General features: G+C 35.7%; 1 protein-coding gene across 3 annotated transcripts in view; it reads right to left on the bottom strand.

The window, feature by feature from the left end:
* Window positions 1-1,953: 1,953 nt before the first annotated feature.
* SP4 (Sp4 transcription factor) overlaps window positions 1,954-24,359 on the bottom strand; it is a 65,555-nt gene continuing 43,149 nt past the window's right edge. For 2 of the 3 annotated variants that reach the window (XM_037162304.2, XM_037162302.2), the window contains exons 5-6: window positions 17,872-18,071; window positions 1,954-4,206 (exon numbers count right to left, since the gene is read on the bottom strand). In XM_037162304.2, the coding sequence (XP_037018199.1) occupies window positions 3,959-4,206; window positions 17,872-18,071 (448 nt within the window). In that variant the 3' untranslated portion in view covers window positions 1,954-3,958. Of the gene's footprint in view, window positions 4,207-5,094; window positions 5,221-17,871; window positions 18,072-24,359 lie in introns of all 3 variants that reach the window. The other variant, XR_005084834.2, reaches the window with a different exon arrangement.

Here is a 24,359-nt window from a genome sequence, read left to right as displayed (position 1 = left end):
CTGGTTTTACTATATTAAAAAAAAAAAGTTAACTTTCTAATTGCATTATTCCTCCTTTTGTACAGTATCTGATGCTTCCAAATACAGATTTTTCAGGTAATTAAAATATATGTCTTCAGTTTTCACATACCTTTTGAAAAACTCCTTCTGGGTCTTGTTTGGCAGAGTAGCATACATTTAAATCCTTTAGCGTCTTCAGTCTGTGGGCCCATGGGCCCGTATCCTCTCCCTGTTGCCTGCCATCATCCCCCAGTTGCTCTCCTAATGTGGCCTGGAGCCTGAAAATCTGATTTAATGGAAATTGTTACAATAATGTAGACACTATGTCAACAAGGACCTTCATGAAATTCTCAGGGGTCTTCCCACAATGAAACACCAACAGCTTTTGCTTACAGACTTGTGGCGTCTCTGGGCATACCTTGCTTCTCAGGGTTTCTGTGATCTTAAATTACACTTTAATTAGTTTTCATTTTTAGCTCTTCCTACAACTTCTTAACATTAATTGTTTAAAAATATTTAAGTAAAAAAAGTCCCTAAATCAAATTTTAATTTCCAGAAATGTCTAGAGCAATGGCTACAAATTAACAATGAAATTTGCATTGGCATTCTTGGGCAGTCTGGTCAGAGAAATGGTGAGCAGATCTTAATACCAGGAAATATCAAGAGTTGCCAATACGTTTTCTAGTGAGAAACATTTACTGCCCAGTGTTCATGTGATAAGAAGGTTGACAGTTCAAAAAATTTATTGCTGCTTTACAGTATACATAATTAAATGAAGAAACATGTTAAACTCGAGGGAATTTTTATAGGTTACTTGCAATTATTATTGCAGGCAACAACTTGTACATGATTTTATTTCCAAATCCACAAAAAAAAAACCAAAACAAAACAAATTTTATACAAATCAGCACTGTAAAAATGTCAATTACAGCCCCAGAGGCTTTGCTGGCAGAATTATTGTCTAAATTCTAGGATATGGGAAACAGGATTTTTTCTGAATTCATCTTTTTTTTTCATTTTCTTTTTTTTACAAAAAAAATTTACAAGTGAAATGTTACTACAAAACTTTTTATAAGGAATTTTTGCAAAACATTTACATTTTACCACCAACTATTTCTGTTTTAAAACCATTATGCAGATTTAATACCCTATGCTGCCCATCGATTTCTGTGGGGTGACACCTTGGTGACATGCATAAAAACACCACGAGGCATTGAAATGAAGACTTAAATACAAATATTGTTGCAATAAAACAGTTATAAAATTGAAAAATAGGACCTAAACATCATGCTCACCTAAGTTTGACAAATTAACTTTTTCTCCTAGATTACACACTTTTATTACTGCTCTCATGAGTGTGATAAATAATGACTTAACATCAAGTTCTAATGTAATCAGCAACACATACACAAACCTAACCAAAGAAAGTATACTGTAAGAAAAAACTATTCTAACACTGGAGTTCTACCATGATAAATACATAGCTTTGCACTGATAATTACAATAAAGAAAAGTTTATAACAGTGGCAAAGGGAATGAACAGTGAAATGCCATTAAACAAGACTCTACTGCACATCTGTGCCCTAATACTTATAACAGCTATATCCCACTGAGTCAAATAAAGGACACTGAAATTTACGATTCTTATAAGACAGAAAAGTGGATTCAGAATGGTATGCAGAACAGACTGTCAAAATATTTCTCATTTCAGTGGTGAAATGTGCACCTGCTAACACAAATTAATATATTTTTATTTGCTATAAAGCTATCCAGATTCAGTTTGTTAAATTTATAATAGGCCTCATTGTTGATTAAAAAATAACTTCCATTTCTGAAGCGCATACACAGGTATGCACTAAAACTGGTTCATGGAATAATGGTGCAGAGAGCTCGTACTTGGTATTACCAACAACAAAAACTGTCACTCTCAGAAAACATGATTCAAACATTAAGAAAGTTTCTTTGCATAAAAAAATTTATAGCACTGATTGTGTAGCATAATGATAGATAAAATATATATTTGATGTTTCAGCTCCTATATAATAAAATTAAAATAACACTACCAAATGCTCCTCTGTACCAAACAAAACAAACAGATTCTGATGTTTTTAAAGCCAGATACATCAGTTATTAAGAGTACATTAAATAAAATATACAAAACAATTTACAAAATCCAACTAAAATTTAAAGACTTTGTTACAAGTCTACAAAAGCTTTAAGAAACTTGAAATTTATAACCACAGTGTAAAAATTTTTTTACCTTTAATCTCAAAGCTTTTTTATACAAACTGAAAGTACAAAAGACCTTCAGTTTTATATAACGCTACAAAGGGCTGGCCTAAAGTGTACACAGTGTAAACAGTGATCATTACAGTATTTCTCCTTCATCAAAAATACAAGAAATATCACGATTTTGGAAGAGAATTCTCATGAGTAGTACTTCTCCTGAAATAATAGAGAATGCACAAGAAAACGTACCTATATCCGAACAGTCCCCAAACTAAGGATGTTAATAAAATAACCCAAACAGTTAAAAACCTTTAGTTTTCAAATGGTCAATTCCAATTCCATTACAATCTGAGTAAATATATTTTTAAAATATGAAATATCTTACTAATATTTAAACTACTGATATAATCCAAACATTTTTTCATATTAAACTTTTGGCCATCTTTCCTATAAGACCCTTACATAAACAATGAAATACATTTTTTCTTTAATCACTTAACTAAAAATTATTCCAATTTTTAAAAAATAATTTTTGCTTCATAGTATTATACCTGTTACACATTTGTTAGGCTGTCTTCTTAGGAAAAACTCAGTTACTGGCATAAGCTAATGACATTACTGTGTTAGAAATTCTTAATCAGCCTTCTAACACAGTACTAGATATACAATGGGATTGGCTAAGTTTTAGTAGAGAGGAAAATGGAAATTATAGTGTAGTTACAAGGTAATTTTCTGCTGGCCTTAAAAAAGTGTGATAATTCTTTCTTTGGCTACCAAGTCAAAGCATAAAGAATTTTGCTTATTGTCAACATAACTTGTATTTACAGAATATGAAACTACAGATTGATTTATACTCTATGCAAATATTTCCAATATAAACATTTAAAATGAATTTTGTGGTACAACCCAAAGTTAGGAATTTAATCAGTCCTAACTTCAAAACCTTACATGTTAAGTTACCGCATTTTACTTTTTCTGAAGCTATTATGAGTTTTAACCATTCCCCCCACCCCCCATATTTTCCTAAGGTTTCGTTCTAAAATTTAACCTAATGTTTAGCTCTAAGTTCCACTTGTGTCTCCAAATGGAGAAAGTCATTCAACTTCACTGATTGTCTGCATACACACTACTATAATGTAGTGGTAATAAAGATCTGAGACACAGCTCAGATTACTTTTTTGGAACTTACCTAATTCAACTGCTGAAGAATTTCTAACATTTAGAAAAGACGGCCAAAACTATTTTCAGCTGATTTTCAAAAATCAAGCTAAGGAAATAAAGTATCATCCCTATTATCAGTTAACTATCTTGTTTTCTGTGCTGTAGGAAAAAAAAATCCATATAAATTATTACCGACTGAATTTATAACAAAGTATTTCAAAGAAAATAAGTCCAATTAAGGTCCAGCCTGCAAACTACTGAGGTCTGTCTTTCTAAACATGTTAACACATGATGCTGAGAGGGGAAGATTCAGTTTAAACATGTGACACATTTCCAAATAACTACAACTTATTGAATGGAGGAAATACTCTTCTATCTGTTTCCAGTACAATAGTTTGCTTCAAAATTTCAACATTTCACATGTTGACTTAAAACCTTGGAATACTTAAAGAAGCTGAGAATGAAAACATGATTTCCTACTCTGTAATCCACTTGACCAGCCCATTTCCAGATTTTCAAAGGTGTGTAAACTTAAGTGCAGCACTAGAGGTCTGTTATAAATAACTCTTCAGAATTCTTCCATGTTGGCTGAAACACTGGGAGTTGCTGGGTTTGAATCTTGAGAAATGGCTGCAACTGTGACAATTCTTGGGGAGCCAAGCACCTCTGTGACAGACGAGTCCAGTTCTCCCGAGGTAACAATGGCAAGAGCTGTCCCACCACCTTTCTTATTCTGGTGCGTTTTGACATGTTTGGAGAGATGATCACTCCGCATAAACCTTTTAGAACATTCTGGGCATTCAAATCTCTTTTCACCTAAACAGAAAAACAGTAAATAAGTGGTAATTAATTTTACTTAAATGAAATTTTAATTTTAAATAAATTCTCTTCTGGTCATACTATACTTTCATGTAACTTTAGACTAGTTGCAAAATAGTTTTTAAATTTTAAAATGCTGTCAAACAAGCAGTGCAGTACAGAAGAAACAGCATGTGACTAGGAATAAAAGACCCAAGTTAAAGTCCTGGTGTTGCTAAGAACTGGAAATAAAAGCTGAATCAAGTAAAATAAGCACTCTGGACTTCAGTTTCTCCATCTATGAAATATGACAATTTCTAACAGATGATGTCAAAAACCTCTTCCTGGTATAATAATATATAACGTTCAAGGTCCATGTCTACTCTTCTTTAAAAACTACTGTCTATGTTTTGGTTATAATGCCTAAAGGCATGAAAATATCTTAGAACTATTTCAAATAAAATCAGTTAATAATTAAATGTGTATTGAGTTTCCTTATGAGGCAAAAATGAGAGTCAGGCAAATACTAAATTTCAACCAACAGAGTTTTTAGGTCTCAAAGACTAAGACTGTCAGGTTCTGGTATACAAAGAGATCCTTAAAAATGTTCTTTTCAATTTGTGATAGTTCTACTAGAACTCTCTACTTATATATTATGGAATAAAAACTAACTAAATATTAACAAAAGAAAAAAGCTATTTCAATTTTGTGTTTAACAGATGGGGCACATAAAAAATCGGTGAATTGGGATATTGTGATGTTCACAACAGAGCAGCTACTATTTTCAGTCCTTCCTTCTAAAATTGTCACTTAAGGGCATGAAAGGTTTTCTCTGTCTGACGGTAGAACCTGGGTAATAAAGTTCAGTTCAGCTGACTTCTTCACTTGGCCCTATTATTGACTTACCAATAGAAAATCTATAGGTTCAACTTTGTCCATGTCACATATTTTCCCCTCTTCTATATGTATTTGCTTTAATTTTTTTTAAAAATTGCATTTGCAGTATCTCGTTGAACTTTTTTCTTTTTCAGTCTTGAAAAATTAAATAAAAGGATAAGTAAATGGTTTGTACAAAATTCTTAGACATTAAAAGTAAAAGCAGCTAAGCGCTAAGGTAAAGTGACTTCATTTATGAATGCTGACGCCTAGATGAGGATGAAAGGAACTTTAAGGGTTTAATTTCAGGATCAATTTTGAACTCCTTTACCTTTCAAGTTTCCCCCTTGCTTTCAAAAGAAAAATTCTCTTTACAAATTTTAAAGCTGAAAAGAATCTTAAAGATCTTATTTGACACTTTCATTTTATTGATGGGTAAGTTGAGGCTCCAAAAATTAATTTGCTTGGGAATTACACAATTTATTAATATCAGAACAAGTTCAAAGCACCCAGTTTCTAGTTTGGGCTTTTCATGCTACATCACCACAGTGCGACTGTAGAACATTCTACAACCACTGTTCTTTTACAGCAACAATGGCCAAGAATAACCAGAATGAAATCAGGTGGTGATGGCGCGATGGCACAATGTCATCCATCCATTAAGCATGAATCAACTGATGATCAACCTACATGGTGGCTGTTCAGTAAGTATTTGTTTGTTAGCTGTGATGTTCATGAACCCAGTCATTTTTCAACAAATATTTGTGTAACACTTGCAATGTGCCAGGCACTAGTGACATAGAAATGAACAAGTGAAAATCTCTGACTTTGAGAAGCTTCCATGATCTTGAGACAGTGATTTGCAACCACGTGGGGAACTACAGTTAAGCTTCCCCTAAGAAAGAAAGCCACCCTGGCTGGTGGGGCTCAGTGGATTGAGTGCGGTCTGCCAACCAAAAGGTTGCCAGTTTGATTCCCAGTCAGGGCACATGCCTGGGTTGTGGGCCAGGTCGCCAGTAGGGGGTGTGTGAGAGGCAACCACACACTGATGTTTCTCTCCCTTTAGTCCCCTCTCTAAAAATAATAAAATCTTAAAAAAAAAAGAAAGAAAGAAAAGAAAAAAAGAAAGAAAGGAAAAAAAGAAATTCCCAACTACTCCATGGCAAACAGTAAGAAAACTGGGAAATGATGGTGATGTGGTTTGTATGTGGACTTTCAAGTCTGTCGACTACTAAGTGGTATGGGTTCCAATTAATTTCAAGCAATGAAATTTGGCGAGAATCTCAAAATAAGTAGATTATGTTGTACAACTGAACTATCACTGGGAAAATGACATTTTTGTTTAGTATTCTTTTCTAGAGAGAATTGTATTTTCTGTGGTGTCAATTTCTAAATCTCATACTCTTAGCAAACATTATCATTATACTTTTATCTCAAGGATGTAAGAAATTCTTGTACTAATTACACATATTGCAATATCTTTTAAATTATTTTATAATTATTCTTAGGTTAATACTTTTGGTAATTAATGCAATTAATTATCAAAACTGTTGCTATTAGTTTATTGGTGGTGGGAAGAATGGTCCCCCTAATATGTTCACACACTAATCCATAGAATTTGTGAGTACGTTTTATTACATGGCAAAAGGAATGTTAGCTCAAGTTACAGAGGTTGACACAGAAGATTATTCCGAAAATAGCCAGGTGAGCCCAATCTAATCACCAGCTCTTAAAAGCAGAGTGCTTCCCATAGCTAGAGTCTGAGAGATGCGTAGGAGAAATCAGACAGATTAGAAGCTGAGGGACTTGACCTGCCACTGGTGGAGGGGATGCCATGGAATGTACAGGAAGGAAATGTTAGATGCCCCCAGGGCAAAAACACCAGCCCCCAGCTGACAGCCAGCAGGAAAACAGAGACCTGCATTCTACAACAACAAAAGTTGAATTTGGTTGACAGTGTGAATTATTCGGGAAGCCAACTCTTCCCCATAGCCTTTGGTTAAGAATATAGTCCAGCTGATACCATGATTTCAACTTTGTAAGATGCAAAGCACTGAAATTCTGACTTAAAGAAACTGTGATGCATTAAGAATGTGTGGTAAGAAAACAAAAACCATTTACTATTAGAACAAAAAAATAAGGTACCTACGAATAAATTTAACCAAGGAGGTAAAAGACCTGTACTCTAGAAAAAGACAGGACACTAAAGGAAGAAACTGAGAAAAATACAAAAACTGGAAGCATACATCATGTTCACAGATTGTAAGAATTAACATTATTAAAATAGTCATACTACCTGAAGCTACAGATTCAGTGCAATTTCTATTTAAACATCAATGAGATATTTCACAGATCTAGAACAAATATTTCAAAAACCTATATAGAACCAAAAGAGACCATGAATAGCTTCAGCAATCTTGAAAAAAACAAAGTTGGAGGATCACAATACCTAATATAAAACTGTATTATAAGGCTACTGTAATCAATAAATCTGTGGTTTTAGGCTGCTAAACTGGTGGCAGTTTTCTAGGGCAGCAATAGAAAACTAGTAATTATTTAAGATATACCCTTGAAAAAATTTAAAGCTTAATAAGAAAATAAATTATAGTTGACATAGTATATAGTTCAAGATCTGTGAAATATCTGTTGTAAGTACACAAAGCACGACAAGAAGGAATTAAAATTTTTATTTCTCTAAGACAGCATTTTCAGCGTGTATGCCACAGCACTCTGGTGTGCCATGAGAGTTTTTATAACATGCTGTACCTATTTAGTCAGGGCACAGACCTCTTTCCCCTGAGATAGTTTAAAAAAAAAAAGACAACCACCAACACAGTAGCCATCTAGTATGAATGAATCAAAATTATTCGGGGGGGGGGGGGGGAAGAGACTGGCAAAAAATACATATTTTTGGTGTGCTGAGGAATTTTAGTAATTAGTTTACGTGTGCCATAAAGGCTCATGTAAAGGTTGAAAGCCTTTACGTTGAAAGCTACTGCTCTAAGAAAAATCTCAAAAATGTAACCCAAACAATTTTGGTTCAATAAATTGACTACAGAAAAAAAATTTTTTTGCTTCTTTGCCTAGATTAAGAGAATGCCATGCTATATTACATGATTATCAAAATACAGTAGGGCCCTAGCTTGTGTGGCTGAGTGAACTGACCATCTACCTGTGAACTGAAGATTTGCTGGTTTGATTCCCAGTCAGGACACATTCCTGGGTTGTGGGCCAGGTCCCCAGTACGGGGCACACAAGAGGCAACTACATACTGATGTTTCTCTCTCCCCCTTTCTCCCTCCCTTCCCCTCTCTCTAAAAATAAATAAATAAAATCTTTAAAAAAGTTGTTACTGGAAACAAAGGAGAGTTATGATAAAAGAGATACTCCATTCAGGAGATATAATAATTATGAATATATATACATCAACAACAGAACCCCAAACTACAAGAGGCAAAACTGAAAGAACTGAAGGGAAACAGACAATTCTCTAATGTATTTATTCTTATCCTATATTCTCCATTTCAACTGGTAGTAGTTACTGCTAGTACCCAGTATGTCTTTTCTCTGGGTCTCATTAAAAATCCTGTAGACAGCAAGCTTTTGTTTTAGTAGGCAATCGACCACTTAGATTCAGGCTAAAAGTTATTATTATGCCTTCTTTGGGCAGTAGTTCTAATATTAATTCACTTTTAAGACTTTGTTTTACTGTTTGGGTCTGCTCAGCATATGCTGGGAATTAGGTGGTGGTTTACAATTCAGTTCTTAAGGCGTTGGCTATGGTTCTCTGGCTCTGTTCTGTGCTTGTGCAGCTCTTATTTTGTTATACACATGAAATGAGGGATCTTCTACAAATCTCTCCAAGATTTCCCTCATGCTTTCCAACCCCCAAATGTCCTGTTTCCTGGTTTCTCTGGCCAGACAACCTAAATTCCTAAGGCTCCCAGTACCACCAGGTATGGATTCCCCTTCAGAGAGGAAAACAATGGTGATTCCCCTCACAGTAGCTGTGAAAGAAGGCCCCCATTTCCTGGTTACGCTAGCCAGAAATGTGGGCATTTTTTCTCAGGTTGTTCGGTGCCTATGCAGTCGCTACCTCAGTGCAACCTACAAAGGGAGCTGACCTTAGAGCACAGGGCCCCCTCTCCTGGTTCTCTGGTTAGATACGCATGCTTCCTCTTAGACTGTTTGCTGCTTACACCTGCTAGTCAGTGCCCACGGGTTGGAAGCTGATAGACAAAGGAGGCAAAAACCACCCCCCCAAATCCTGTGAAACTCACTTGGTGTTATACAATGTTACACACATTTAAACTGTGTCAAACTACAATAAAGACTATCGAGGAAAAGAAGATATTCTAGAAGAGAGACAATCTGTCTTCCATGAAATTCTATACAAGTCTGGGACCCCAAATGGTGAGAGGGAGCCCCGAAGCACAAACCAGTAAATTAAAGTCTATACCTGGAACATTAACCCTACTATCAAAAAACTGAGGCAAAATATTGAAAGATTTGTATTTAAAGAAATGTGGTCCCGCATTATATTACTGTCCTTTGTAATTAAGTGTCTTCCAGTATAACACACAGTGCCCCTACCCAACTGCCTAAAAGCCACCAGTTCATAAAACCCTCATAATCTTCACTTTAAACATATTCATCAATCATCATTATTGTGCACTTGAACAAAAGCCAAGTTTCACTGAATAATTCAGGAAAACCTAACATCAGAAAAAGCAAGATGTGGACTAAAAATATTCTCCTAGAGAAACATAACTACTAAAAATTGTCTAACTGGAAAACTCAGAGACTTCTGGCAAGCCCCTGCAATCCACATAGTGAGTACAGGATGTAATAAAGAAATGAACAATAAAAAGTAAGATTAAAGCTAAAAAAAATTAAACAGAAATATTTGAAGTTAAAGTTCAAGGAATCTCACAGAAAACAATAGGAAAAAAAGACAAAAAGGAGGTAAGTTGTAAGAAACTTACAAAAATCACACCAAGATATGGAATCTGGCATACACCTAATAAAAGTCCAAAAAGAGTAAAAAATAAAAGGGGATAATGATAAGTGGTGAAAATGCGTGGGGGAGAACCCAGAGCTGAAGAGTCCGACCCAGAGCACAATAAAACTTATGACTACATACATAAGTATGAAATTAATTGAGTACTGAAGATTAAAAGAAAGCTCTTACAGTTAAAACAAAAATGGATGCAGGTATGGCAAAAGGACAGAGGAGATGATCTGAAACTATTTCTATTGGCCAAAGATGGGATGATCTGAGCAAAAAAATAATGATAACATTGCATTAGGACCTCCCAAATAAAACAAACAATCATGAGTCTGCAGTGACATAAGTAAATGACTGAATAAATAATTGGGGAGGAAGTATAAATCTTCTTTACACAGAATTACAACTAAAAATTATACAAATAATGGGGGAAAAGAAAATTACCTTTAGCCCTGGCTGGTATGGCTCAGTGGGATGAGTGCTGGACTATGAACTAAAGGTTCACTGGTTTGAATCCCAGTCAGGGCACATGCCTGGGTTGTGGGCCAGGTCCCCAGCAGGGGGTGCATGACAGGCAACCACACATTAATGTTTCTCTCCCTGTCTTTCTCCCACCCTTCCCCTCTGTCTAAAAATAAGTAAATAGCCCTGGCTGGCATAGCTCAGTGGATTGAGCACAGGCCCTCAAACCAAAGGATCGTGGTTCAATTCCCAGTCAGGGCACAAGCCTGGGTTGCAGGTCAGTTCCCAGCAGGGGACATACGAGAGGCAACCACACATTGATATTTCTCTCCCTCTCTCCTCCCCTTCCCCTCTAAAGATAAATAAAATCTTATTAAAATAATAAAATCTAATTTAAAAGATTAAAAGAAAATGACCTTTTACACTCCCAGACAAGATGGAGGCATAGGTGGAAACACTGTACGTCCTCACACAACCAAGTTTATGAACAACAAATATTTAAAAACCAGAACGCAACCAAAACAGAGAGAAAATTAAACTGTACTGAAGTCCGACAGCAACGAACCATTCATCCAGACCAGTAAGAGGGGTGGAGTCAGCGGCTGGTGGAGCGGGGTGGAGAAGGAAAAAGCTGCCAGACCAACCCAGGTGTGGAGGCAGCGGTTGGCAGATCCCAGGCGTGGGGTGGAAACGGGAAGACCCAGTGGGGGCTCACAGAGAGTTCCTTGGAGAGACCCACAGGGTTCTGGGGGTGCACAAGCCCACACATCCAGGAACTAGCACTGGAAGGGCCCAATTTGCTTGTGGGAAGCAGCAGAGAGGACCAAAATCCGAGAGAGAGTAGAACAGATGCCACTGCCCCTCTCTGGCCCCACCCCCACATACAGTGTCACAACCCAGCTAGTGGGTTGACCACCCTGGTGAACACCTAAGGCTCCGCCCCTCAAATGTAACAAGCACAAACAGACCAAAACATTATGGCTCAAGAAGAAGAACAGCTCAAAGCCCCAGAGCCTATACTTCTAAGCAACCAAGAGATAGCCAACCTATCAGATGCACAGTTCAAAACACTGGTGATCAGGATGCTCACAGAACTGGTTGATTTTAGTCACAAATTGGAGGAAGAAATGAAGGCTTCACTAAGTGAAATGAAGCAAAACGCACAGGGAAACAATAGTGATGAAAAGGAAACTGGGACTAAAATCAATCGAGTGAACCAAAAGGAAGAAAAAAATGACCAAACAGAAAAGAATGAAGAAAGAAGAATTTAAAAAAATGAGGAGAGGCTTAGGAACCTCCAGGACATCTTTAAACATTCCAACATCCAAATTATAGGGGTACCAGAAGGGGAAGATGAAGAGCAAGAAGTAGAAAAGGAGAACTTTTCTCAATAAAGGAGAACTTCCCCAATCTAGCAAAGGAAATAGAATTCCAGGAAATCCGGGAAGCTCAGAGAGTCCCAAAAAAGTTGGACCCAAGAAGGAACACACCAAGGCACATCATAACTACATTAGCCAAGATTAAAATCAAGGAGAGAATCTTAGAAGCAGCAAGAGATAAGGGGACAGTCACCTACAGAGTTCCCATCAGACTGTCAGTGGATTTCTCAAAAGAGACCTTACAGGCAAGAAAGGGTTGGAAAGAAGTATTTAAAGTCATGAAAGTCAAGGACTTACATCCAAGATTGCTCTATCCAGCAAAGCTTTCATTTAGAATGGAAGAAGGGCAGATAAAATGCTTCTCAGATAAGGTCAAGTTCAAGGAGTTCATCACTCCTAAGCCCTTATTATGTGAAATGTTAAATGGACTTATCTAAGAAAAAGAAGATAAAAAAGATGAACAGTGAAAGGACAGCAAACTCACAGTTATTAACAACCACACATAAAAGAAAAGCAAATTAAGTGGACAGCTAGATCAGGAGTGAACCATAGAAATGAAGATCACGTGGAGGGTTAGCAACAGGGGAGTGGGAGGAGGAGAAGGGGGGAGAGGTACAGAAAATAAGTAGCATAGACAGTAGATAGAAAATAGATAGGGGGAGGATAAGAATAGTATGGGAAATATAGAATCTAAAGAACTTGTGACACATGGACATGAACTACAGGGGGGGAATGGGGGGAGTGGGTGTGCAGGGTAAAGGGGAAGGAGGGGGGAAATGGGACAACTGCAATGGCATGATCAATAAAACACATTTTTTTAAAATGACCCTTAAAAACACCATGGTAATAATTATTGTAGGCAAGATAAAATGAGAAATGCTAAAAGTCAAAGATTAATATTTTCTTATTAGAGAAATAGGATATTTATGTAAATCTAAAGAATCTCCTCCAAAATATTTGCTAATTACTGTGGTTTTCATGTAATGCCACAAATTCTTTCATACTCTTCCCTTCGGGAGGTGGAGCTTCATTCACCTCCACTTGAATGTAGACTGGACTTAAGTGACTTGCTTCTAATGAACAAAAGATAGAAAGAATAAAATGAGTTCACAGTGGAGATGCCAGGTATACACTGCATACATCATCTTAACCAATTCCTCAAGGTTAATTTAACATCACCAATAATAGGATATTCTGACATCACATACTCTCTTACATGATGCGATGAGAAGGGCAGTAATATCTGTGGTAGTCTCCCCAACAGCAATTCATAAGCTCAATATAATCATAAGAAAGTATCAGACAAACCCAAATTGAGGGATATTCTACAAAATAACTAACCTTCCATTGTGTCAAGGTAAGAAAAGCCAAGGAAAGGATAAGGAAATTTCACCAATTGCAGGAGACCAAAGAGCTGTGACAGACAAATGCAATGTGGTATCTGGACTGAATCCTGGAACCGAAAAAGTATGTCTGTGGGCAAATCTGTAGCTCAATTAATAATAGTATTGTACCAATGTTAATTTTTATAAGTTATTATAGTTATAAAAGAGGTTAATTTTAGAAGAATCTAGGTGAAAGGTATACAAGAACTATCTATATTACAAGAACTCTTACAAAAGTATAAAACATTAAAATAAAAAGTTATAAGAAGAATAAATAAACCCTTAAAAGTTGAAGGGGAAATCAGGTCACCTACAAAAACACAAGAAAAAAAGAACAGACCCATTAGTATAACATGCAAGAAGATAATAGAGCAGTTCCATTAATGTTTTACGTGAATATAATTTTCAACCTAGAACTGTGTAAAAGCCAAACCATCAATTTAAGTGGAAAAGCAAAATAAAGACATTTTTAGACAAACTTACTTTCCTGTGCACTTTTAAAATGTACATATTTATTTATTTTTAGAGAGGGGGAGAGAAGAAGAGAAAGGATGGAAACATCAATGTGCAAAAGAAACATCAATTGGGTGTCTCCTGCACACCCCCGACTGGGGCCCCGCCCTGCCATCCAGGCATGTGCCCCAACCCACTGAGCCTGAGCCACACCGGCCAGGGTTCCCCAAAGCGTCTTTACAGAAAGCATTTCAGAGTGTTTTCCAGCAACCAAGGGAGTAAACTGAAAAAAATTAAGATATGAGATCTTGAGAACACTAGATCCAAACTAAAAGAACAGAAAAGTCTCAAGTTTACAGATGTGTAACTGCCCTAGACAGGACTCAGCATTTTAACAAAAAGCTGGAGACCTCCAGTAATGTGGAGGGGATGGATGTAGATGATACTATTCTTGAAGAGTAGAAGTAATAAAAATGTTAAAATAACAATGAAAGGGGAAAAAGGCAATTAGAAAATTCACAAAAAAAAACACACAAGAGAAACTATGTAATCATAGTATATTACATAGTAATAATTATTTACTAATTTTCAGCATTAAAAATTTAGTAATAAAAAGGAGACAGTGCTTATTGAAAAAGAATGCAAGCTAACATCAAGTGAAAGAAGAGAAACGGTAAAAGTTTAGGTGAGAGAAGTTAAGATGTGAAAGAGATGAAAAATGAACAGACAGGATAACAGTATCATAGAGCAGTGTGTCAAGAGATAATGCTGGGCCCACTCACAGGTAAAAAAGAAAACTTGAATGTCATCAGATGGTGCAAAGTGACATAAATTCTTAACTCTTGATGTGAAAAGTCAATAGTGTCTAATACTGATAAATCAATAAATAACACTATAAGCACAACATTATTTAGATATATGGTAGCCATCACAGGAAGAATAAAAATGTAAAAGTAGTTAAAATATTAAATATCATTTTCTCTGAGGAGCAGAACTGGGGTGGGACAGAGTCACTGCAAGCTCTTCTGTATAATTTGAATTTTAAATAGCACATACATGTATCACTGGGCAATATTTTAAATTTTTATTTTACAAAAAGCAAAAAAATCTGTATTATTTTCAGCAGTGGCTAAAAATAATTAATTCAGAGTAAGGGCCTGAGTTTCTACTTAGATTAGGGTTGGACATGAAATAAAACATAGTTCTTGACATGAACGGTCAAGGCATTCAATCTAACATATCAAACATTCAATCAATATTTACTTATCTCAAAAGATATTATTTCATATTCTTTTCAACTTTAATATATAGAGAAAAGTTATAATACTAAATCTTTTTCTTTCTTTTTTTTTTAAAGATTTTATTTATCTTTAGAGAGGAAGGGAAGGAAAGAGGGAGAGAAACATCAATGTGTGGTTGCCTCTTGTGAGTCCCCTTCCAAGAACTGGCCTGCAACCCAGGCATGTGCCCTGACTGGGAATTGAACCGCGATCATGTGGTTTGCAGGCCCTCGCTCAATCCACTGAGCTACACCAGCCAGGGCTACAATACTAATCTTTAAAAATAAAATATAGATATTCAGCTTAACATTTTTCATAATAACATTTAATTAAATTATTTTGTATATAATGTATTAAGATGTTTAAAACACTGGAAGCACCCTTTAAAGTACATATAAATCTGATTTAAGCTAGTAGAAAATGATAATGGTATGAATTATTCAAAAACAGATACTCTCCCAAATCATTAAACTTTGGTTTTAAAGTACATATATATATATATATAACTCTGTGGACGAGCCTCTTCCATATATTTGTATGAATGTGGAGGTGTGACAGATAAACACCCCAGAACCTCTCTGTTTCTCAAACAAAATTACAAAATCACAATGTGTGGTTCCAAATTAGAGAAAGCAGCAATTTTTCTTGGCGTCCCTAATCTCTCCCACTGCGAAGTCAGGTTGGAAATACTGCATCTTCTCATATTTTTCTAAAACAGAAATCAACATTGTTATAGGACAAATTTTTATTCACATCATACTTTCCAATATGAATGGAGAGGTGGCCTTAGAAGCCCCAATGGACTACCATACAGAAAACTTTTAAAACTTTTTTAAAAATTAAAATTCTTAGTTTTAGCACAATGCTTATTAAGGGATTGACCAATATACTCATTTGTGTTACTAACTTACATGCTTATCAAACTTACCACTTTGAATAGATTTAACAGCTATTTTTTCTTCTCTGAAACTATTTTCTAATCTATAAAATGAAGCTAATTTATATCTCATAGTGTTGCTACAATCAAATGAGTTAAAATATCTGAAACATCTGATATGTGGTAGCTGATATATATACTTTGGTACAAGTTAAAGTTTACCTAAAAAATTTATCTAAATTATTAATTCATTAAATAATTAAATATTGAGTCCCAAATCTCATTTATCAGACATGTTCTAAATAGAGAGGGTCAGTATTTTACGGAAAAAAAACTGCACTACCAGATATCAAAATTTAACAAAGCCACTGGTAATTAAAACAATATAATATTGGTATAGAAATGGACAAATAAACAAAAGCTTTAAAACAAAGGACCGAGAAACTGAGCCACTCTTAAAGGGGACATAAATATATGAAAGAAGCCTCATTATAAATCAATTAGGAATGTGGGCTATTCAAAAAATATCTTTTCACATGGAAGAAAAGTATATCCCCATTTCACTCCATCATCAAAAACATTCTAGACTAATAAGTCTAGAATGACCATACTTTAAAAAAAAATCACCTTAAAGCCATCAGAAAAAATGTTTTTTAAAACTTTATGAACATTTTTTGCTAAAAAAAAGACAAAATTTTATTTATAGATTTTTATATTTAAGTAAGTAAGAATGTAAAACTTCAAATGACAGGACAGCACAAAGATAAAAGACTAGCACTATATGGAGAAAGTACAATATATAAATCAGGAAGAAAAAGGAAAAAAACCAAGAAGAAAAATGTGCAACTAACCAACAGAAAAAGAAATCTAAATGACCAATAAATGTATGAAAAGACGCTGATCTCAGTATAAAAAGAAAAAACCCCTGCTAATTAAAAAAATGAGAACTTGTCTGAAAGTGACAAAAGCTTCCAAAGCCTGACACTATTGAAAACTGGTGAACACACATCGCAGTGGAAACTCCAATCACTGCTGGTGAAGTACAGATGATAACAGCCACTGCAGAGATGTTATAGTTATCAAGCATACACTTCTCTATGACCCAGTATTTCTACTTCTTATACTTCTTCACTACATATACACAGGAGCAAAGTCTGTGACAGCAAAGACTAGCAACAACCTAAACAGCATGGGAAATGGATTAATACAGTGTAGTAGTCATGTGATAAGAGACGGTATAGCAGTTAAGAGATATACACACTTGTAATACACAATTATGCACATATATATGAACTTGGATGGGTCTTAAAACATACTAAGTGAAATTATGATACTGTAATATATCATTTATGTAAAATTTCATAGTACACACAAACGGTATTTACCATATATATCCATGAACAATATATGCAAGAGTATTAATACTGTACTAAAAACTTACACTTCAAATTCATGGTAGCTTCTGTCCTTGAGAAGTAGGAGGACAAAGATGATGTTAACTTTACACACAATTTGTTTTACTAAAAAAATAACACCATATAACATTGACAGTTGTCAATTCTGAGTAAGTTAGGTGGGTATCACTATTCTGGATACTTTTAGTTAATTTTCTGGATTGTAAAAAAAATAAAAACTAATAAAAATCACCAATAATCTTAACTCTATTTTCATCTATTTAAATACTGGGGAAAAAAAAACCCCACCATATTGGGATTCATCATACTTTGAATACAACATAAGCAGATGAAATACATTCTAAGGCATGTAATTATGCTGATAGAACTTACAAAAAGTAGAACAAAATATGAAGTATAGAATTTTGCTCTTAAACATCTCCCATATAATTGTTAAAGTGACTGCTCTTGAATTTCTGTATTTCGAATTTGATAGCTAACTATCACTAAAGTTTTCATCTAAGCACTGAAAAAATAAGTAGAAAGTGTAAGTCCAAAAGTAAACTAACCTGTGTGGGTTCTTCTGTGTCTCTGAAGCTCATCACTCCTTGTGAATCTTTTGCCACAAAACATCCAGTTGCACACAAAAGGTCTTTCTCCAGTGTGCCAACGAAGATGTGCTCGTAGGTGAGATGTTTTGCCATAAACTTTTCCACATCCTTCGATATGACAAATATGCTGTTTCTTTTTTCCTGGTTCATTACTGCCTCTAACAAAACAAGAAACAAACATTAATTACATTTCCAAACACCAAGCTTATAGTTATGGAAAAGTGAAAGATAATGAAACAATGCTTTTCTGAATGGGTTTTTTTAAATCATTATGTTGTAACTATAGTTAAACATCAGAAAAATTTCAATTGGAAAAAACAAACAAACCCAGAGTTGGATACTAAACTGAAAAATGCTATGGAAAACATGTTCATCTCAGGGAGCTTATGTTCTGCACTGGACCTCATGTTTAACTCTTAGCCTCTTCCCTGGAGGGGGTCATCTCTAAGTTTTACAACCACTTGAATATTCTTCTCTAGAATAGGAAAGGGTAATATTCCCCATTTAAGAGTGTAAGGTTCAGGGTTTTAATTCCAGGAAACAGTGTGATGAGCTCCATGGACCTACTCCCGAGTGAAACTGTAGCTCAGTGGATTGAGCATGGGATGTGAACCAAAGGGTTGCCGGTTCAATTCCCAGTCAGGACACATGCCTCGGTTTCGGGCCAGGTCCCCAGTGGGGGCCACGTGAGAGGCAACCACACACTGATGTTCTGTCTCTCTCCCTCACTTCCTCTCTGTCTAAAAATAAAAATAAATAAAATAAAATAATTTAAAAATACCATCTGTAGTCTCTGGAATTGGCTTTAGGAATACATAGCAAATAAATAAATATGTACTCATAGAAAGCAAAGAATCTTGCTGATGTGAACAGGGAGAGAATATGGTCATTTGAACCATGGCACTCCCTACTCCCTCTCTCCTTCTCCCTGCTACCTTCCTTCATTCAGAAACACTACAGTCTAGTGTAGCCAAGAACAGATTCCTCTCCTCCCGCCTTCTAGTCCATGGCTATCTCTTTACAAGGGTTATTCTACCCCCCAGCTACCTGTTGCTGAGACTAAATTCTAGGTCAGTGTGGCTGACAGGCAAGGAACTCCCTTCTTCCACTCAATCCCGACTACATAGACTCTACCTTGGATACCCAGATCAGCTGCAGTCTGTGAATCAGAGGTACCAAGCCAAGAGAAGCAAGCCAAGAAAACCTGAGGCTATTGATGCCTTCCTGCCCACAAGCACTCAGCTTCTGTAGGGGTGTCTGACCCACAGTCCGTGACCCAAACATGACACAGGATGGCTATAAATAAGGCCCAACACAAAACTATAAATTTACTTAAAACTTCATGAGATTTTTGTGTGTGTGATCACATGTCTCAATGTATTTAATGGGTGGCCCAGAGATGCCAAAAGGTGGACTCCCCTGTGAGCGTGCAAGGATGCCACTGAGAGAGAAAGGCGCCACTCACTGTCTCAACTCCCAGTTCAAGGGCTAAGACACAGAGATTTAGGCCAGGGTGAGAGCATACTATAAAAAGAAAACTCCAAATCTCTTCCCCCTCAAAATTGACTCTCAAACATTTGCAACAAAGTGTGGAGAAGTTTTAGCCTCAGGGATTTCTTAAACACATTGGAGACTCTGTTGCAAAAGGTAACCAGGACTAGACAAATACAGTCATGGGAGAAACAGGTTAAACTGGAGGCTGTCTAGATTGCCTGACAGAAGCCAGAAAAGAGGCAAGCTGGGGGGGGTCCTCCAAAGTCAGAATAAATCTCCAACACAGACCTAGTGATTTTAAAGGAATCTGATGGGATCAGATGGTAGAATGATGTATGCTCCAGGGCACTGTTGAAAACAATAGAGCGATCAGCTGGCAATTAGAGGAGCTTAATAGCTTGGGTGTGGTCAGGGAAAGACCATCAAAAAGATCCCTGCCAAAACTACTGTCATCCCTGAGTCACTATTAGAATACTCAAGTCTGCATCCACTGAGAAGCAACATACTTCCCAAGGTGCCAGAGGTATTTCTAAAATAATCCAACCAGTTTCTAAATAAATAAGTAAACAACAATAAGATAGGGGAAGGGGAGGACAGGGGCAGGACTAAGGGTTGTTACAAAGTATTATCCAAACCGTCCAGTTGACAACAAAAACTTACGAGACATGCCAAAAATCCCCCCCACCAAAAACAAACCCCAAAACAAGAAAGTATGACCCATATACCCCATAAATCAGGGAAGAGAAACTACCTGTGACAGCAACCAGATTTAACAAGACTTCAAAGTAGCCATTATAAATAGGATGAGCCCTGGCCTGGTGTAGCTCAGTGGATTGAGCAATGGGCCTGCGAACCAAAAGATCATGGTTTGATTCCTCATCAGGGTACAGGCCTGGGTTGCAGGCCAGTTCCCAGCACGGGACGCACCAGAAGCAACCATACACTGATCTTTCTCTCCTTCCCTTCCCTTCTAAAGATAAATAAATAAATAAATAAATAAATAGGCTGAAAGAACTGTCACCATGATTAAAGGAGCATAATGATAATGTGACGTCAAACAGAGTATATCAATAAAGAGAAATGATTAAAAAAACAATAGGAAATTCTGGAGATGAAAAGTACAACTGAAATGAAAAATTCACTGGAGGTACTCAAGAGAAGAAACAGAGAAGTTGAACATAGATCAATAGAGATTATGTAATCCAAAAACAAGAAAAAGAACAAGGAAAAATTAACAGTCTCACAGTGTCACAGAAATGTGGGACACCAACGTACAGTAGGGGTGGGCAGAACAGGGAGGAGGAGTGTAGGGAGAGGAGGAGTAAAGGAAGGAGAGAGGAGAGTAGAAAAAAATTTTCAAAGAAACAATGGTGAAAACTTACTGAAAAACATTAATCTACACATGCAGGAAGCTGAACAAACTCTAAGTAGGATAAACACAGAGATTCACAGATACTTTATACTAAAAATCTTAAAATCCAAGATAAGGACAAAAATCTTGAAAGCAGCAGCAGGAGAAAAATGACTCATCACTTACAAGGGAACCCCACAAAGATTAACAGGATGATTTCTCAATAGAGACAAGAGTTCAGGAGGCAGTGGGAAAACATATTCAAAGTTCTCAAAGAAAAAAAACTTTAAAAAAATCTTATATTCAGCAAAGCTATCTTTCAAAATTGAAGGTGAAATAAAGATATTTCCAGATAAACAAAAACTGACAGAATTTAGGGCTTGCAGACTTGCTATGCAAGAAATACTAAAGAAATTTGTTTAAGCTGACAGCAAGTGAACCCAAAAAGTAATTCTATTGCACACAAAGAAACAAAAGAGGGCCAGCACTGATAAATATGTAGTAATAAAGGGCAGTAGAACTTCATATTTCTCCCCTTAATTTATTTAAAAAGCAATTTTAGGCCCTGGCCAATTAGCTCAGAGGATCGTCCTGATATGCCAAGGTTGTCGATTCAATCCCTGGTCAGGGCACATACAAGAATCAACTAATGAATGCATAAATAAATGAAACAACAAATCGATGGTGTTCTCTCTCATTTCCTCTCTCTAAAATCAATTTTTTATTAATTGACCAATAAAAAAGTAAAAGCAATTTTATAAATGTATAAAATGTATTGTCAAGCCTATAACATTATAGAAATGAAAATACATGTAACATATATCTGCCAAAAATACATTGTTACATATATTGTCAAAAACAGCACAAAGTGGGAGGATGAGAGCAATGCTGTACTGTGCTACGGTAATGACCCCAGATGGGAACTCAAGTCCACAGGAACACATAAAGGAAACTTGAATTGATACAGTTAACATAGCAAAAGCTATACATACACACTCCCTGTCTTTCCCCTTTGTTTAAAAAAAGTAAAATTAGATAAAGTAATAATTATAACAATGTACTACTGAGTTTGTATAATTTATACTATGTATACCAATAATACCACAAAAACAAGCAAAAGAGAATAGACCCATGTAGTAGTAACTTTTCTATAACTCACTGGAATTAAGTTACTATAAATCTTAAAGTGATCATAAACTAAGCTACGTATGGTAAGGCTTAGAAAAACTACCAAAGAAGTAACTCAAAATAATATAATTTTAAAAATCATTAATAAAGTTAAAGTGCTAAATTAAAGTTAAAACGCTACAGTCACTTAATGTAAAAGGAAGTAAAGAAAGAACAGAGGAACAAAAGGCATAAGATATGAGAAAATAAAATGACAGTTGTAAATTCAACTATGTCAGTACCATCAAATGTGAATGAAGTATACAATCCAATTCAAAGACAGATTTTGTCAGATTGGAGGTTTAGAAAAACAGATCCAACTCTATGCTATCTATAGGTGACACACTTTGCACTGAAAGATGCAAAGAGACTGAAAGTAAAATGATAAAAATAGATGAGCCAACGACAACCCCTAGAAAGCTGGAGTGGTGATATTAACATTAGACAAAACAAACTTTAAAACAAAAGATGTAATCAAAGATTAAGAGGACAATTTATTAAAGATAAATGGGTTGATCTATCAGGAAGACGTAACAATTATAAATAGACATTCAGTTAAACAGGACAGTAACAAGAGAGTCCCAAAACAGCAAGTAAAAACTAACAGAAATGAAGGGAGAAACAGATAATTCATCAACGGTTGGAGATTTCAATCTCTAATTCAATATTTTCGTAAAACAAGAACAATTACATGCCAATTGCTTAAAATAACTTAAATGAAAAGGACAAATTCCTAGAAAGACAAAAAGTACCAAAACTGACTCAAGAACAACTAACCAGAATGAAAGAAACCCATAACAAGAAAAAAGACTGAATTAGAAGTTAAAAAAATACCCGTAAGAAAAGCCCAGGGCTTCACTAGCAAATTCCACAAAACATTTAGAAAATTAACATCAGTTTTTCAACAAACTCTTTCAAAAATAAAACTGGAAGGAACACTTATCAACTCATTCCATGAAAGCAAAGACATTCATTTTAAGAAAACTGCAAACCAATACCTGTCATGAACCTAGATGCAAAAATCTTGAACAAAATACTAGCAAACCAAATCTAGCAACGTATAAAATAATTATAAACCAAGTTGGATTTAACCTTATGAAAGTAAAACTACTTTAACATCCATTAATCAATTAATGTAATATACCACATTGATGGAATAAAACACAAAAACTCCATGATCAGCTCAATAGATGCTGAAAGGCATTTGACATAATCCAACACCCTTCAAGATAAAAAATACTCAATATAGTAGAAATAGTGTGTTTTCTTAACCTAACTTAGGGCATTCATGAAAAACCCAGAGCTAATACCATACTTAATGGTAAAAGACTAGCTGCTTTTCCCCTAAGACCAGTAATAGAAAAATGATGTCCACTTTCACCACTTTATTTCAACACTGCACTTGTAGGTTTTGGACAGAACAATTATCACAGGCAAGAAAAAGAAATAAAAGTCAAGCATGGAAAGGACAAAATAAAACTATATTTGCAGATGACGAGCTCTTACATATAGAAAAACACGAAGAAATCCACTAAAAAGGTAGTAGAACTAATAAAAGAGTTCAGCAAGGCTGCAGGATCAAGATGCACAAAAATAAGCAGTACTGGTAGACATATGCAATGAATAATTACGAAAACTGTTCCATTTACAATAGCATCAACAAGAATAAAATATTCAGGATTAAGTTTAACAAAGAAGTGTAAAATTTAAACTCTGAAAACTACACAACAGTGTTGAAAGAAATTAAAGAAGACCTAAATGAACACAAAAACATATAACATGTATTTGGTTCTGAAGTCTTAATGCTCTTAAACTGGCAACACTGATCTAAAGATTCAATGTCACCCCTGAGAGAATCCCGTCTGCCTTATTTTTTTGTAAATAAAATATTTTATTTATTTGTTTTTAGAGAGGGGGGAAGGGAAGGAGAAAGAGAGAGAAACGTCAATGTGCAGTTGCCTCTCACATGGCCCCCACTGGGGACCTGGCCCGCAACCAGGCATATGCCCCAACTGGGAATCAAACCAGCAGCCCTTTGGTTCACAGCCCATGCTCAATCCACTGAGCTACACCAACCAGGGCCCAATCTGCCTTCTTTATAGAAAACTGGCAAACTGATTCTAAAATTGACATATTTCCAGTGTCCCTATAGAGGCAAAACAACACTGAAAATGAGTAACAAGGTCAGAGGACTCATACTTCCCAATTTCAAATTACTACAAAGCCAAAATAATCAACACAGGGTGCATACAATGAGATCTATAAATCAATGAAATAGAACTATTCATCCAGAAATAAACCTATGTATCCATGGTCAACTGCTTTTTTGACACAAATGCCATGACCATTCAGTACATGGGGAAAGGACGGTCTTTTCAATAATGGTGTTGCATGAGCCTTTGCCTCACACCATATAAAAGAAATTAAGCCCAAA

The sequence above is a fragment of the Artibeus jamaicensis genome, unplaced genomic scaffold (assembly GCF_021234435.1).
Source record: "Artibeus jamaicensis isolate MK-2021 breed Jamaican fruit bat unplaced genomic scaffold, CSHL_Jam_final contig_3230, whole genome shotgun sequence".
Classification (NCBI taxonomy): domain Eukaryota; kingdom Metazoa; phylum Chordata; class Mammalia; order Chiroptera; family Phyllostomidae; genus Artibeus; species Artibeus jamaicensis.
The sequence above is the reverse complement of the archived record's forward strand: the minus strand, read 5'-3'. Positions and strand labels throughout refer to the sequence as shown.